This window comes from Ahaetulla prasina, chromosome 11 (assembly GCF_028640845.1).
Source record: "Ahaetulla prasina isolate Xishuangbanna chromosome 11, ASM2864084v1, whole genome shotgun sequence".
NCBI classification, from domain to species: domain Eukaryota; kingdom Metazoa; phylum Chordata; class Lepidosauria; order Squamata; family Colubridae; genus Ahaetulla; species Ahaetulla prasina.
This window is the reverse complement of record NC_080549.1, coordinates 27,644,033-27,660,419: the sequence shown is the minus strand read 5'-3', so window position 1 is coordinate 27,660,419 and position 16,387 is coordinate 27,644,033. Positions and strand designations below refer to the sequence as shown.

Sequence of the window (16,387 nt, the reverse complement as noted above, 5' to 3'; positions counted from 1 at the left end):
GGTACATTCATGAGAATGTTGGTGCAGAGAGAGAGATAGAAAGAGACTATATAAATATATATACCTTACATATAAGAACTTTCAATGTTGGATGTCTGTAGATAGAATCTTTTTGAAAATGATTCACCTGCTGACCACAAGCTGTACAGCTAACAATTCCATGAAGCCCTTCCTCTACCATAGAGAGGGGGGGGAGGGGAGGAGGGGGAAAGAGAGAGAGAGAGAGAATGTGTTAGAAGCTCTTCATATTTTTTTTGGTAAAATATTATTTTAACACATTTATCCAGCTTAATTTCAAAACAGATTCTTCATGTCAATGGCACAATTTGTGTCATATTATCAAGCACATGTGAAAGACACTGAATGGGGATTTATTACATGTAGAAAAATACTATTAAATAAAGATAAAAATTATTAACTTCCATTTCAAAACATTTACCTACACTTAAGCTTTTATAGTTGTAATTCAGTATCATAATATGAATAAGCATTTCTAAGTAGATATCAACTATATATCTTTTAAATTATAGTTTATAATTAATATAAATAATAAAAGGATAAGTGTTACAAAAATTTACATGTGACTGCTATATGACTTATAAAGACAACAGGATTAACAAGCTTTTAAGGAAGATCCCAAATGGAACAAAAATAAGAAGTTTCAACTTCTAAGTAAAAGTGTATTTCATATTTTCAAAATAATTAATATAGTTATTTATCAAATTTTCAAGCCTACATACAGTTCTGATTTGCCTGATTTCCATTTGCATGGGAATTGTGCATCAGTCTCACAATTAGTTTTGTAATTCACAAAGCATTTCTAATTCATCAAGTCCATACACAACTTTCTCAGGTTGCAGATTCTACACACACACTGAGCTACATTATAGGACAGTAACAAAGATCTGTGGCAGCTGGATTGTCCTTTAAGTGGCAAGAGCAAACAATTGGGGAGCAACTATGCTCAATTTGTTTTGTACCTCAGATATACAGGAACTGTATTCTCCAAGAAACATTTTGCACACCATTAAAATCTTCTATGTGGCATGAATAAGAAACTACATCATTCAATACACACTTCCTAAGAAGTAATTAGCTCCCTAAAATTCATTAAGCAGCTGATAAAACATTTCTCTTTTCTTGATAGCTTTATTTTAACCAACACCTGATGCCCTAATAAGTTTCTGCACACTGAGATTTCTTTTTAGGTTTTAAAACAAATCAAAATGGGAGACGATGTATCACAAAGGTGGGCAGGGACAGATTTTTTTTTTTAAATTAGTTTGGAGGAGAACTGGACAATTTTTCTTTTTAGATTATTTTAGATTCCTTTACCTTTTTTGTGTTCCTCTCATCTCAAAATGTAAAGGAAGTATGATGCTGATTTCTAGCAGTTGTGAATGGCAGGGCAGCCAGTGCCACAGGAAAAGAGTTTGTGGCCTTCTTATTACTGGGCTATCAGCACTGCCTTAACTCCAAGTGCCAGTCAGCAACACCACTACTGTAATTAATAATAATGATGATGATAATGATAATAATAATAATAATAACAACAACAACAACAGAGTTGGAAGGGACCTTGGAGGTCTTCTAGTCCAACCCCCTGCCCAGGCAGGAAACCCTACACCATTTCAGACAAATGGTTATCCAACATTTTCTTAAAAATTACCAGTGTTGGAGCATTTACAACTTCTGCAGGCAAGTTGTTCCACTGATTAATTGTTCTAACTATCAGGAAATTTCTCCTTAGTTCTAAGTTGCATCTCTTCTTGATTAGTTTCCACTAATTAGTTAATTCTTATTAACCTATCTGATCTTTTAGGAAATCAAAAGGTACTGAAAACCAACATACAATACGCACAAAGTAATGACCAACGTGGAATATTTTAAAGATATAATTTAACGTAATTCATAATGAATTACCTCCTCGCTTCTTCTGAGCTTCTGGTTTTAGTTTAGCAGTATTTCTGTTCCTAAATTCAGGTCCTTTAAAGTCATCTTTGTCTTCATTAAGTACTGGCTCTGGTTGTACAACAATAGTTCCTAAGAAAATTACAGTTAAAAATTACAATAAAATTTATGAAATCAGAACTCCTACGTTCAAATTTAATCATGTATTCATGCAGTTACTGGGCCCTGACGATTAGCCACTTTATCTAACCTTTGTGAAGACTCTAAAGCACTATAATTCCAAAGGGTTTTTTAAAAATCTTCAAAAGAAGCTACTTTGGCAGACTTTTTTCAATTCTCCTGGTATTTTTATGGGGTACCAATATTTCATCTACTATCTGGGAATAATATCTAATTATTAACTGTATATGATAATATGATAGGATACAGTAAAATATTCCCTGGTAAACTTTTCTGCCTTTTTGCCTTTGAATGAATTTCACTTACTCCATCTTTCTTACGTGTACATTCACACCAATGCAGGGCACAAACAGTATTATCGTATCATGGTATTAGATAATGATTAACGTTATATATTTGTGATAAAATACTGACATTAATATATGGATTACATAGTTCACTAATAAATGTGATAATACATAATTAACACATAGAGGTACTTAAATATAGTGCAATATACATTTATACATTATCTGCAATCTCCAGTGTTCATATACTTCAGTATACCAATATTACAGTTATCATTTATTTATACATGATCCACAGACCAAGTGACAGAATTTAAAAATACAGCACACAATTAATACCTGCATTAACAGTACATATATAAAAGAAGAAACCTTATAAAGTGACCTATAGACATAACCCTACACACACACTACACCAGTTTTTGTAAGCTAAGGCTACAAATAAAAACTTTTGCTACTGCCTCCTTGCTGGAAGACTGAGTCGAACTAGGGAGCACCCAGGCAGGGGAGGCGTGGCCAAGAAAAAATTTGACTCGGTCTCCAAGCAGAGAAGCAGAGAATTACCCATTTCTGTATGATCTTCCCTGCCACAATGGAGAATACATCAATCCCCCCACCAGGAGTGGAGTGGAATATATAAACTCTGATTGCCAATGCGAGTACAATGGGAACTTTAAAAGGATGCTTACATGATAGATTATACTAAAGAAATGGGACGTTGGTCTTACCGTGATACGTCCTTTCTCATAGGGGCGATGGGAGGCGCCATTTGGGTTATTCCAGTCTCTAGCTCTGTGGTCTCTGAGTTGAAAAAAAAAATTCTGAGGATCCGCCTCCCTGGTGACGTTCCCCAACTTTGACAACGAAGCCGAAGTGAATGGAGAGCCAGCTGAAAATTAGAAAAACAGGAAAACACCACCCCCCCCCCCACGGGAGTCAGATCTGACCGAAACAGGGTGGGACTGGCGCCTCCCATCACCCCTATGAGAAAGGACGTATCATGGTAAGACCAACGTCCCTTCTCCATAGTATGGTGATGGGAGGCACCATTTGGGGATATACCAAAGACTGATGAGCACTACGGGCGGGAATTGGTCTGGGCCGACGACCCTGAAGTGGACCTTTTGCAAGACCCTCCGCCCAAAGGCAGCCTCTTCCAAGGCATACGCATCCAGTCTATAGTGACGTATGAAGGGAGATGGAGAAGTCCGTGTAGCTGCCCTACAAATCTCCTCAACCGAAGCCTGGGTAGCCCATGCTGCCATTATAGCTGCACTGCAAGTAGAATGGGCCGTTATCCCCTGAGGCACCGGAAGACCTTGAAGCTCGTAAGCATGTGCTATACATGACCTAAGCCAACGCCCCACTATGGAAGATGTCACCCTGTGGCCAAGAGTTGACAGTTGATAGGAAACAAACAGGGATTCAGTCTTCCAAAAGGAAAAGGTCCGTGAGACATAAATATGGAGGGCCCACCTAACATCCAACATATGCCAGGTCTGCTCCAAGGCACGGCGAGGCCTTGGACAGAAGTCCGGCAGGACCAACTCCTGTGCTCGGTGAAACGAGGAGTTGACTTTTGGTAGAAAGGCAGGGTCCAGCCGCAGGACCACCCTGTTGGAGTGAAAGATACACAGGTCCTTCCTCACCGATAAAGCCACCAACTCCGATATCTGTCGGGTAGACGTGATGGCCACAAGGAAAACAACCTTACATAATAGGAGCCGAAGACTAGCTTCCCTCAATGGTTCAAAAGGGGCCTTGGTCAATGCCTGCAAAACCTTAGTAAGGTCCCAAGTTGGATACCGGTGCAGCGTAGGAGGGCGAAGATTAGAAGCCCCACGCAGAAAGGTACGCACCCTCAGATGGTGAGCGAGGGAGCCCCAGTCCCCAGATGGCAAAACGGAACCCAGTGCAGCCACCTGCCTCCTCAAAGTATTAGGAGAGAGCCCCCGCTCAAGGCCATCCTGTAAAAACTCTATCACCTCCGCCTCTGAGGCCGAAGTAGGGTCCCAATTTCTTGAACTACACCACTCTGTAAAGGTGGTCCATGTGGCGTTGTAAAAGCGCGTGGTCGAAGGCCACCTGGCCGCCTGCATCGTAGGGATGGCCCTAGAAGAAAACGCCTCCCGTTTCAAGAGCCTCCACTCAACTGCCAAACGGTCAACTGGAGTTGCTGGGGCTCGGGATGAAGCACCGGTCCTTGGCTGAGGGAGACAATGTCCGGAGGAATTCTCCAGCGCTTACCGACTGACAGGCCGACCAGGTCAGCAAACCCCGGCCTCCTGGGCCAATGAGGAGCTACCAATAGTATCTCTGCCCTTTCCAACAGTACCTTCCTGATGACAGCCGGGATCAATGGTAGAGGAGGGAAAGCATACAAGAGGCCCCTGGGTCATGGGGTCCTCAAGAGTGTCCACCCCCTCTGCTCCCGGGGCTGGGAATCATTACAGGAACCAGGGAAGGTGAGTGTTCGTTGGGGATGCGAAAAGATCGATTACTGGCTGGCTGAACTGGTCGACGAGGGCTGTGAATAGGCTGGGATGGAGCCTCCACTGTGATGGATCCACTGTGGCCCGACTCAGCCAGTCTGCCCTGATGTTGTCTGTCCCGGCAATATAGTCCGCTGTCAGGGACCACAGATGAGTCTCTGTCCATTGGCAAAATGCCTCCACCTCCAGCATCAGTGAACGTGATCGAGTCCCGCCTTGCCTGTTGACATGGGCCTTCGTTGTTGTATTGTCTGTGAGAAGAAGAACATGTCTCCCCCTCACAAGTGGCAGAAAAGCCTGAAGAGACAGACGCGCAGCCCACAGCTCCAGCCTGTTGATCTGCTGATCGAGCTCCAGCCGAGTCCAGCGTCCCTGACCCACCTGGGACCCGCAATGTCCTCCCCAGCCGAAGCGGCTGGCGTCCGACGTCACCATCACTCTGCAAGTCTCCCTGAAAAAACATCCCCTCCTGATGGCTTCCGACTCCCACCAAGAGAGAGAGAGAGAGAGAGCAGCACTCGTGGCGGCACCCTGACCCAAGCCTTCGAGGAACTGGTGCCCGCCTTCTAAAAGGGAAGCAAGAACCACTGGAGTGGTCAAGCATGGAACCTTGCCCAAGGAACTATGGCCAAGCAGGAGATCATTTTCCTAACAGTTGTGACAATCGGGCCACTGGTACCGTCTGGTCCTGCCGAATCAGCTGAATTAAGGCCCGTATCCTCGCCTGCCGCTCCTGGGATAGGAACACCTGACCTGCCCAAGTGTCTATCAGGGCCCCCAGGCTAACCTCGTAGAAGGTATGACTTGACATTTTTTCAAATTCACGGAAAATCCATGATCCCTCAGAGCACTTAAGTTGTAGCTAGGTCTTGTTCCGCTAGCTGTTGGGACGATGCCTGGATGAGAAGGTCGTCCAGGTAATACTGGATCCTGATAAGGATGGACCTGAGGTATGCCACCAGGACGGATAAAATCTTGGTAAACGTTCGGGGGCCCGAAGCCAATCCGAACAGAAGGGCCCTGTATTGGAAATGCTGGCCGGCATAACAAAACCTCAGGTACTGACAATGGTCTGGACTGATAGGTACATGGAGGTATGCTTCTGTGAGATCTATGGAAGCTTAAGAAGTCCCCCTCCCTGATCCCCGCTAAGATAGAATGCAGGGAGTGCATTTTGAACCTCCTGTACCTGATGTAATAGTTGAGTCCCTTCAAATTGAGAATTGGTCTCCATGTCCCCGAGGCCTTTGGAACAATGAACAATATCAAATAAAACCCCTGCCCCATTGCTCCAGTGGAACTGGCTGAATGGCCAAATATCCAGTAAATGTTGAATAGCCGACTCCATGAGTCCCCGTTTGACTGAGTCTCAAGAAAGTGGGCAACGGAGGAAAAGCCTCGGAGGAGGGGAGAGAAATTCGAGGGAGAGCCCTGCTTGCACTGTCTCCCTGACCCAGGTATCTGTTGTTAGATCGTCCCAGCGGTCCGCAAACAGGACCAGCCTGCCCCCAATAGGTCCCTGGGGCCAGTCGTCCCTTGGATCGACGAGCTCCTCTCCCACTGTTGCCCCTGAAGGGCTGGCTCGATGGCATTGTCTACCTCTGGCAAAGGAAGTTCTATCGGTCTGGTAACCTGACTGTGACCGGAAGGGCCGTTGTTGTCGGGGAAAGCTCGGCCCAGCCCCCAAGACGGAAGGAGGGCCGCCTATAGTAGGGTGACTGACGGAAATCGGCCCGCCTGCTCTGAGATGGAAGCACCTTCCTCTTGTCTCTGGTTTCGATTAGTAAAGGATCCAGAGATTGGCCAAATAAATGTTCCCCTTCAAAGGGGGCAGAAGCCAGTTTCATTTATGCTTAGCGTCCATGCGCCAGTGTCGTAGTCAAAACAGCCGTCTAGCGGTGATAGATGCCGCCATGGCCCTGGCAGAAAACTTGGCAGAGACCAAGGTTGCGTCCGCGGTGTATTCTGCAGCAGCTAAAATCTTGGAGAGGTCCTGGTGAGCATGTATATCATCCGGCGCTAAGTGAGACTGAAGTTGTCGCAGCCATTGAACTGACACTCTAGTAAGGAAGGAGGCCCCTGTAGAGGCTGTAATAGCCCAGGACTCTGCCAGGTGAGCCCAGCCCAGGGCTATCTCCTCTCTCTTTTCCTCTGCCCTCAAAGCGTCCTCAGCATCAGGTGGCAAAACAGAAGAAGAGGTCACAGCAGCCACCGGAGCATCCACCTTGGGAATGTCCAGTAACTTAAGTAAGGCTGCATCCACTCCAAAAAGTTGATTCTCCAACCCAGTGGGCCTGGAAGCTGTAGCCAGTGAGGTCCACTGCCTTTGTATTAAGTCCAAAAACATCTTAGGGATAGGAATGGTATCTGCCTCCATCGCCTGTTCAGTGAACAGGAAATCCGCCTGTTCAGTGAACAGGAAATCATCCTGTTCCCCGCCATCCAAAGTGGACCCAGAAGCTGCAGGTGCCTGAGCCATACGTGCTGTAGCCCGAGCCTTTGCCAACAAAGGTTTCAGGAGGGCAGGATTGAATAGACCCTTGAAGGGAGGTTTTGGTCAGGCATCTTGCTCTGGTACAGAAAAATCCTCCTCACTTTGCCACTCCCCATCGTAATAACTATGTTCAGAGGGAGCAGGAGACACAGGTTCCTGGTACTCAATCACTGGAGACAAAAGTCTCCGAGAGGCCCCTCCCTGACCCAAAGAATAGAAGTGGGCAGTTGGTTGAGACTGCTGGCGCATTTCCTCCGCAATGCCTCGCTTAATGGCCTGCTCAAGCCACTTCTTCATAAACTGTGGCATGTCTTGTTCTCCCACATCCCCTTGACGGAGTCCCGCAGTGGTGGGAGTCCACGTTGCCTCAGAGGCCCTAAGTGATGTCCCAGAAGGCCCAGACCTAGGGAGAGGGTCACTGAGGGTATCAGGTGACCAGGACCTGGTAGCTGCAGGTTGAAATGGTATGTTCAGATCCTGCTGGGGAGGCAAATCTGGGGTTGGAGAAGCCATCTGACGCTCAGAAATGGCAGTCTGAAGAGGCCTGAGGTAAAAACTCTGCTGAAGCCTTGGCAAACTCTCTATCAATGGATTTCTGTCATGCCCGGTCAGTCTTTTCTTCAGCCTTGGATGTGCCAGCATGGACATTGGTCCTGGTACAAATCTTAGCAGTTGCAGCAAGGCTGGCTGTTCTAGGCTTGACTGGTGCTTTGCCCCCTCTGCCTGGCTGAGGTGACCAAGAACCCTCTGCAGAAAATGCAGCCTGCCTATCAGAGTCTCCCATGGTAAATTAGATATTAGGCCAGATGCCTCTGTAATCCACAAAGGCAGGACAAACTATTTGCCAAATGACCAACCCCCCTCAAGGAAGTAAAGGTCCCAAGTCCAGTTTCTCTTTCTTTTTGTAATACAGACAGGATAGAAAGGAAAATATACAAGCCTGATCCCATGATGCAGACAAACTGGAATTTTGCAGATCACTGTAGATATCAGGCTCTGGTCCTCCAGATTCCCCAGATCAGGCTGCAAAGCTAGCCCGCAGGCACAAAAATGGCTGGAAAATGACTAGGGCTCCCATCCCCTGATGCAGATAGCCCTGCCAGCCCTGTGGCCACAAAGCAATGCCGGGGGAACAAAGCCGCCCAGACCGGAAGCCGCAATTGTAAAGTGCAGGAAAAAGGGGCGCTCAATTAACTCCTTCCTTCCCAGAGCTGCGCTAGGCTAAGAAAGGCTAGGGCAACCCAGCAGCTTTGCCACAGTTCCTTCCTGGTGCCAAAAATCCAGGAAGCAATAAAACGGCCCAAGCCCAGGCTGCAAGAGGCTGGCGTGGCTGACAAACTTGAAAACAGCCCCCAGCTGCAAGCGACAAACCTGCTCCACAGCTGATCGGCACAGAAAAACTCCGGAGTAAAATGCAGCTGTGCCAAGGCTCCTAGAGGCTAGGAGCGGTTTTTATCAGGGCACTCCGAGACCACGGAGGCCAGCCGCAACCTTTGGGGTGAAAGCAAACCCCCGCAGCACCACCCCAAAGCTACCAGCCCGGTACCTGAGAGGAAAAGGGGAGGATGGGAGGCGTCGGAAAGGGCGACTCCCCAGCTCCAATCCGTATCAATGGAGAGCCCTCCCTAGCTGCAAGCAACAATCATAGATCCAAGAAAAATCAAGATAAAAGAAACAAATTTACCTGAAGGGAAAAGAAAGAAAACCAAAATCCAAAAATAAGAAAAGGATATCCAGGGAATAATATAGTTCAGCTCTAAAGCTCTGGAGCTAAAAATTAAGCGACCATAGCTGAGGCTGAGTTGAAAAAAGCTGGGGAACATCACCAGGGAGGCAGATCCTCAGAATTGTTTTCAACTCAGAGACCATAGAGCTAGAGACTGGAATAACCCAAATGGCGCCTCCCATCGGCCACATTATGGAGAACATGCCAATCACTTTTAAAAGGTATTTTAAATTCCTTTTTCAATAGTATTCAATTATCTAACTGAATGTATGCTACATGTTCCCTCTATTAAACTCTCCCACTAAACTGTTTTTTTCCTATACAGATGTACTATTTAATGATTTCTACATATGGATTATCTATGCATTGTCTCCTTAATAGAGGTACTTGATGATTTATCCAATTAAAATTCTTTAGCTTCCCAAATAGCAGATTCTCTTTCAATTTATCAATTATGTGCCTTCAATTTTTTTGCTATTCTGATCATCTCTGGCCAGTGCCTTTCCCTCAGGCCAATCCCTCTCACAGGCTACTGTTGTGGGAAAAATAAGTGTCAGGAGTATAGGTCAGGGGTCCCCAACCCCCGGGACATGGCCCACTACCAGGCTGCGAGCTGTGTGGTACCGGGCCATGGAAGCAGCGGGAGAGCGTGCATATCCCCACTTGCACAAGCGGCTCGCATGGGACCATCCCCTCTCCCCTCCCTCGCCTGTCCACAAAACCGGAAAAGTTGGAGGCCTCTGGTATAGGTAGACTTCAACTTACAATTGGTTGCTTAGCGACCGTTCAAAGCTACAGCAGACCCACTCCCCCACCCATGCGACTGTCTCAGTCTGAAGTTACAGAAGCTGGAATGTGACGTTGACTTACCTGAATGTTGCTTTTCTGTGTGTTGCCTCCCTTCTCTCACTCCATCCCACCATTAACAACTGGATCCCCACAGGCCTGGGGCCTGCTTCCCACCTTACTGAACCCCACACCTGAATCACCCAATCACTCTTGCTTACTTAATCCTGCTTGCTTAATTGGGACATTTTTAAAAAGTAAAATATTACAAATATATTCTTTTAATTGCTCCAAAACTTTAATTTATGTTACATTTGTATACAATTTGTTGTAATACACATTTAAATTAATCAACTGTTTATCTCCGTTCTTTATCTCTTGAAATCAACTGCTGCTACTTGAACAAGAATCCATTGTTTTTATCAGTAGCAGCAACATTTTCAAAATGGAAGAGACAAGAAAGAATAGAGAAGTTTATTCAGTGACTAAGAAAATACTCTAATATTGATTGTACTTTTAAACTAACAGATTAATTACCTTTTGGCAAACTTTTCATATCAACTTCATTTTCCGAGTTTTCATTTGAAACATCTTGAATAATGGTTTCATCTAAAGTTTGTTCTTCATCTGAGCCAACATATTTTGTTACTACTGTGGGTTTTCTGAGTGAGCAGCAAAGACAAATATTCATTATATCATGTGTACATATTTAACAAAATTAAAGAACTTTAAAACACTCCAATTTTGTACAACATTACAGCCTGAAATTATATTTTTATGCAAGGAATCTAACAGTTTATGAAGAATTTAAAAAAATCAACTAAAGAATTATAACTGATAATAATGTATAATTCCAGATAGTCAATGAATCAGAATAGAGCTGGAAGGGACCTTGGAGGTCTTTTAGTCCAGCCCCCTGCTCAAGCAGGAGATACTCTATCATTTCAGACAAGTGACTGTCCAGTCTCTTCTTAAAAACTTCCAGTGATAAAGCACCCACGACTTTGGAGTGCAAACTGTTCCACTGGTTAATTGTTCTCACTGTCAGAAAATTCCTCCTTATTTCCAGGTTTCTTCTCTCCTTCATTGGTTTCCATCCATTGCTTCTTATCTTGACTTCTGGTGCTTTGGAAAATAAGTTGACCTCCTCTTCTTTGTGGCAGCCCCTCAAATACTGGAATGCTTCTATCATGTCCCCCCTTTTCTCTAGACTAGCCATATTAAATTCCTACAACCGTTCTTCGTGTCTTTAATCTCCATGCTTTTAGTCTCCATGCCTTTAATCATCTTAGCTGCTCTTCTTTGCACTTCTTCTAAAGTCTCAACATCTTTTTTGTAATGTGATGACCAAAACTGGATGCAGTCAATTCTGTGCCACTGGATTTTAGATCTGAGAATATTTGTATTCAATGGGTAAATTAATATTATGAATTATTTTAAAAAGTTCAAGAAAATATACGTCATCAAGCGGCCATAATATTTCCATTAAATCACTTCTGAGCATAATTATCAATTCTTATAGTCAATCTCTTGACTCAAAGAAGCAGGCAAATTAAAAATTTAAAAACACGCCAACTAACCTTTTGGAGCGCGATGATCCTAATGATTTGGATCTTTCAGAAGAGCTACTACCCTATATATGAAAAAATGCAAATCTCTTATACAAAATGAAAATATCATTATTCCTCTGTCTGTGCATATCATCTCATATATTACTTTGAATGCAAATTACTTCTGTATTTCAACCCTTAAGACACCATAAAAAGTTCAGCTACAAATATATTAATTCATTTCTACATAAAGGTATGCTTCAATTAATGGATGCATTAAAATAACTTGGAAAGGCAAAAATATGTGTAAGTAAATGTTTGCCTTAAACAGGCAAAAATATTTATAAATAATAAATAAATGTGTCTAATTTATATGCTGGATGTTACTGTAGAATCACTGTATAAAATAAGCAAAAACCGTGGGTATAATTACAGAAAACAATCGAGCTGCTTTCAGTTACAAAGAAAAAAAATTCTGCGTCAAAATAAATCTCTCTCACAAGAATATATCAACAAACCAAATATTAGCAGTCCTCAACTGGATGGGGATCTTGGTCACTAAGTGCAATGTCATGTGATCACACCAACTTAGGATGGCAGGTGCAGCAGTCACCTGTGGTTGTCTTTAGGCAAATCCCAGGCACTTGCAGCATCACCGCGGATTCTGCTTATCAGAAGCTGGCAGTGAAAGCGACAAATAGTGATCACGGGCCTGCAAGGTGCTGCCACAGACACAACTGAGAGTTGTAAGTACCCCTCATTCAGCACCATCATAATTTCAAATGGTTACTGAAAGAGTCGGCATTACACAAGTAGTACATGTAGCACTTATACCCACATTCAGCTAGAATAGTTTCACACATCAAGTGGCTGAAAAGCCTGCCGTACTGTGAACCCACAAAAAATTTATGTTTGACGTATGGAAGGGAAGTGCCTAATTGCTGTTATGACTCCCTTGAATGGCACATAGGCACACTATGCCTATCAAAACAGAATGTTCAAGACACAGACACATTCTTAGGATACTGAAGTCCTTGGAAACTGGAAATATGTACATGAAGTATAAAACTAGAAGGTAACCATTTTGTTCCGCCAGCATAGGTGGGGCAGATCTCAAAGAGACAGTCTTCCTGAACATGATAGAGCAGTAGAGTATAGTTATAGTATTGGAATTATTATTATTATTATTATTAATTTGATTTTTATACCGCCCTTCTCCCGAAGGACTCAGGGCGGTGTACAGGCAAAATAAAACAGGTAATACAATGTACAATTTAAAATACGATTAAGAAACTTATTTTATAGTTAGCCTAAGAAGTTAAAATATATAATAGACTAAAACCCCATTTAAAATTATTAATAAAAAATTTAAAATTGATAAAATTCAATCCAGCCCCGCGCGAATGAACAGATGTGTCTTCAATTCGCGACGAAAGGTCCGAAGGTCAGGAATTTGGCGTAAACCCGGGGGAAGCTCGTTCCAGAGTGTGGGAGCCCCCACCGAGAAGGATCTTCCCCTGGGGGCCGCCAGCCGACATTGTTTGGCGGACGGCACCCTGAGAAGTTCCTCTCTGTGAGAGCGTTCGTGTCGGTGGGAGGCATGTGGTAACAGCAGGCGGTCCTGTAAGTACCCAGGCCCTAAGCCATGGAGCGCTTTAAAGGTCGTAACCAAAACCTTAAAAGTGCACTCGAAAGGCCACAGGTAGCCAGTGCAGCCTGCGCAGGAGCGGTGTTACATGGGAGCTACGCGTAGCTCCCTCTATCACCTGCGCAGCTGCATTCTGGACTAACTGAAGCCTCAGAGTGCACCAAATGGGAAGCCTGGGTGGGGTTGCAGTCCATCCTCAGCTGCAGAGTCACTTCACTCTCTCTCAAGTCTACCTCACAGACTTTTTATGGTAGCAATAAAATAGGAGGAAGGAACATTACATATGCCCCCTTGAAATCCTGATTTAAAGTTGAATAGAAATTTTAAAATAAATACAATACAAAGCTGGCTTCATCCCCAGATAATAGTGGAGTGGGGTAAAAGAATTTGTATTCCATCACACCTAGAGAATGCTCAATAATGAATCTGACTCAGCCATACTTCACTTCTGTGAAATCAAGTCACAGTTTATCGAAATCAGTTGAAATATATGCAAAACGCAGGCCCACAAACACGCTTAGCTCAGTTAAGAGGCTTTTTTGCGGCTCAATGTGTTACAAATCTAACCTGTTTCATTCGTCACTTGGACTGTGTGGCCGAAGAAAATATGTTAATAATAAATTATATTTAATATTTAATTACTTATTATTTATTAATAATTAATCATTATTTAATTTATTAATAAATCCATATTTATTAATTTAATTTAATAAGGTTCGTATCTTGTGTTGTGCAATCCAGTCAGTACTCCGTAGACCAGTGATGGTGAATCTTTTCAGCACCAAGTGCCCAAACCAGAACGTGTCTGTGTGTGCGTGTGTGTGCGTGTGTCTGTGTGTGCGCGCGCGTGCGCGTGCATGAGCGCTGGAAACCCAAAAACCAGCTGGCTGGCGCTCACATATGCACGGGCCAGCTGGTCTTCGGGTTTCTGGCGCTCTGGAACACGCAAAGACCAACTGGCCAGCCCACATTCGCGCTCCAGAAACCAGAAGAGCAGCTGGCGATAGCGTGCGCGCCCACAGAGAGGGCTCTGCATGCCACCTCTGGCACATGTGCCATAGGTTTGCCATCACAGCCCTAGACTGTCTCTTATTTGACAGTAGCTTCTTATTCAGTGCCTTTGTCACAAATGCGCTGGCTCTGAATTGCTCCTCTGGAAAACCAAAATACTAGGAAAACCAGGAAAAATAAGCCTTGCTATCCTTGCAAGTTTATTCATGTGGTTGTATTTAAATATACAGGGAGATAGATAGAAATATAAATATGTAGACAGAATCAGATCCCAGATACTTCTATTGGGACGCTGGCATTCTGGTGGGAGGGGGTAGGATTGGAGGGATCCAGATTGAAGTTTCTGTTTCCTGCATCGCTGTGCTGGGGGAGGGGTTTTCTTTGCACTGCTTTAAATTGCTGATTTTTAAGTGGGAAGATTTAGTTCCTGCCTAGATCTCTTGCTATCTCAAGCCTTTCCAAAAAAGCTCCTTTTGGAACAACTTCAGTTTCAAGAGTCCTGGTTTCTTGCAAAGATTGGAAGAGGCAAGACCTTACAGAGAGAGAGAGAAAGAAACACAAGCAGACAAACAAAGAAGGGGAACTACTTCTTCTGGAATTGGAAACTAAGCAGGATCAAGCCTAGTTAACACGTGAGGGCAATTAGACTAGATTGGGAAGTTGAAAACACAACTCTGAACAAGAACATGGCAAACCATGTCCATAATGGTGCCAAATAAGATACATGATTGTGTCCACTTAGTCATCAAGTCAAAAACAGCTTGATTGGAAAGGGACTACATAATGTAAGACTATACATAATGTTAGAAGAATTGCTTTGGACATCTTACAATAACAATCCCTCCCTAAATTTTTCAAGGCTACCAAGTGAACCTGAAAACTGAAGGTGCAACTTTTCATATTTCAATAGTAATAAATAGGGATGCACAATGTTTAACATTTGAAATGTCCCACTTCAATCATTCAGAAGACTTTCATACCTAAAACAAAAATGGACAAAACGTTGGTTTTGCATTTAAGGTGAGCTGTTTGGTACTTGGAATGGAGTGTTTAAAACTTAAAAGACGTGTTTGGGATTCAAAACAACTCAAATTCAGAGCAATTTGCACATATCCAATAAAAGTAAGCTGAAAGCTGAACTATCAAATAATTTCCCATGTATTATTATATCAATACAATTACTATTTTCTATTCTTACCTCTTCCTTGTTGTTTTCCACTGGGGCTGGAATATTTCCAGGCATACTGTCACTATCTACAAGAAACATACAAAATGTCATAGCAACATTTAAAAAATTATAATAATTGTTCGAAATATTCAGATGAGGCTATTCATTGTTACACCATGTTGATGGGGTGGGGTCAATGTATAAAGCCTTGCAGAAGAAGTAGGGGTAAGGAACACCAGACTTGCACTATCCACCACCTAACACCCCACTAGGTGGTTTGAGGCGGTGGGTAGAGCAGGGAATCAAAATGTAGAACAACTAACATGATTACCAAGAGAAGAAAATATTTGTAAGTCGGGGTTGAACTGTAGGGTTCTTGATGCTCTCTGAGCTTTCTTGCAGACATTTCCTTACCAAACTAAGTAACATCATCAGTGCTAGAAAGGAGTGGGGTTTGTTCTTATTTTTATCTCCTAGTGGCTCGTGGGTGTGTTCTTGGGGTAGTTTCTTGATTAGGCTGTTGTTTACAGTTAGCTTGTTTGTCTGCGTTGGTAGTTCCTTGGTTGTGGTTTTGTTTACTTCTTAAGATCATTGGGGGTGTTAATCTTGGTGTGAATCTCTATAGTCATACAGGTGTTGATTGCTAATGAGGTGTTTTGCTCTTTTGGTTTCCTTTTGGGCTTTCTGATTGTCTCTTTTGAATGATACAGATCAGGGGTGTCATGTGTCGGCCACACCCACCCCAGCTCTGTAACAGCTAATACGTCGTGATATGTAACGTGAATCAATTGAGTCTGACACCCGTAGTATAGATGATGTTTATCACAATGTACCTGTTGATGGTGGATCAGTCTCAGTGCCAATTCTCCAGGAATTTTCTGGAGTTTTTGGACTTGGCTTGATCTAGGACAGGGGTTTCCAACCCCCAATCTCTGGACCGGCAGCAGTCCACAGAATGCTAGCAACCGGTCTGCACAAACAAGTGAAACCCCATCCGCAAGTGGCAGGCAGCACACAAACCCACGACCCCTCTGGTCTGTGGAAAAACCTTTCTCCATAGAACCAGTCCCTGGTGCCCAAAGATTTGGGGGCCACTGATCTAGGATGCTCACAGTTTCCCAGTTGAAACTATGG

The 16,387-nt window shown here is 43.7% G+C and overlaps 1 protein-coding gene across 3 annotated transcripts in view; it reads right to left on the bottom strand.

The window, feature by feature from the left end:
* Positions 1-16,387, bottom strand: part of ATRX (ATRX chromatin remodeler) — a 115,195-nt gene that overhangs the window by 74,056 nt on the left and 24,752 nt on the right. For all 3 annotated transcript variants that reach the window (XR_009156720.1, XM_058197028.1, XM_058197027.1), the window contains exons 3-7: positions 15,284-15,339; positions 11,457-11,509; positions 10,414-10,538; positions 1,924-2,043; positions 65-174 (exon numbers count right to left, since the gene is read on the bottom strand). Coding sequence is in view for 2 of the 3 variants with exons in the window: in XM_058197028.1 (XP_058053011.1) it covers positions 65-174; positions 1,924-2,043; positions 10,414-10,538; positions 11,457-11,509; positions 15,284-15,339 (464 nt within the window). In the remaining variant the exon portion in view is untranslated. The remainder of the gene's footprint in view (positions 1-64; positions 175-1,923; positions 2,044-10,413; positions 10,539-11,456; positions 11,510-15,283; positions 15,340-16,387) is intronic.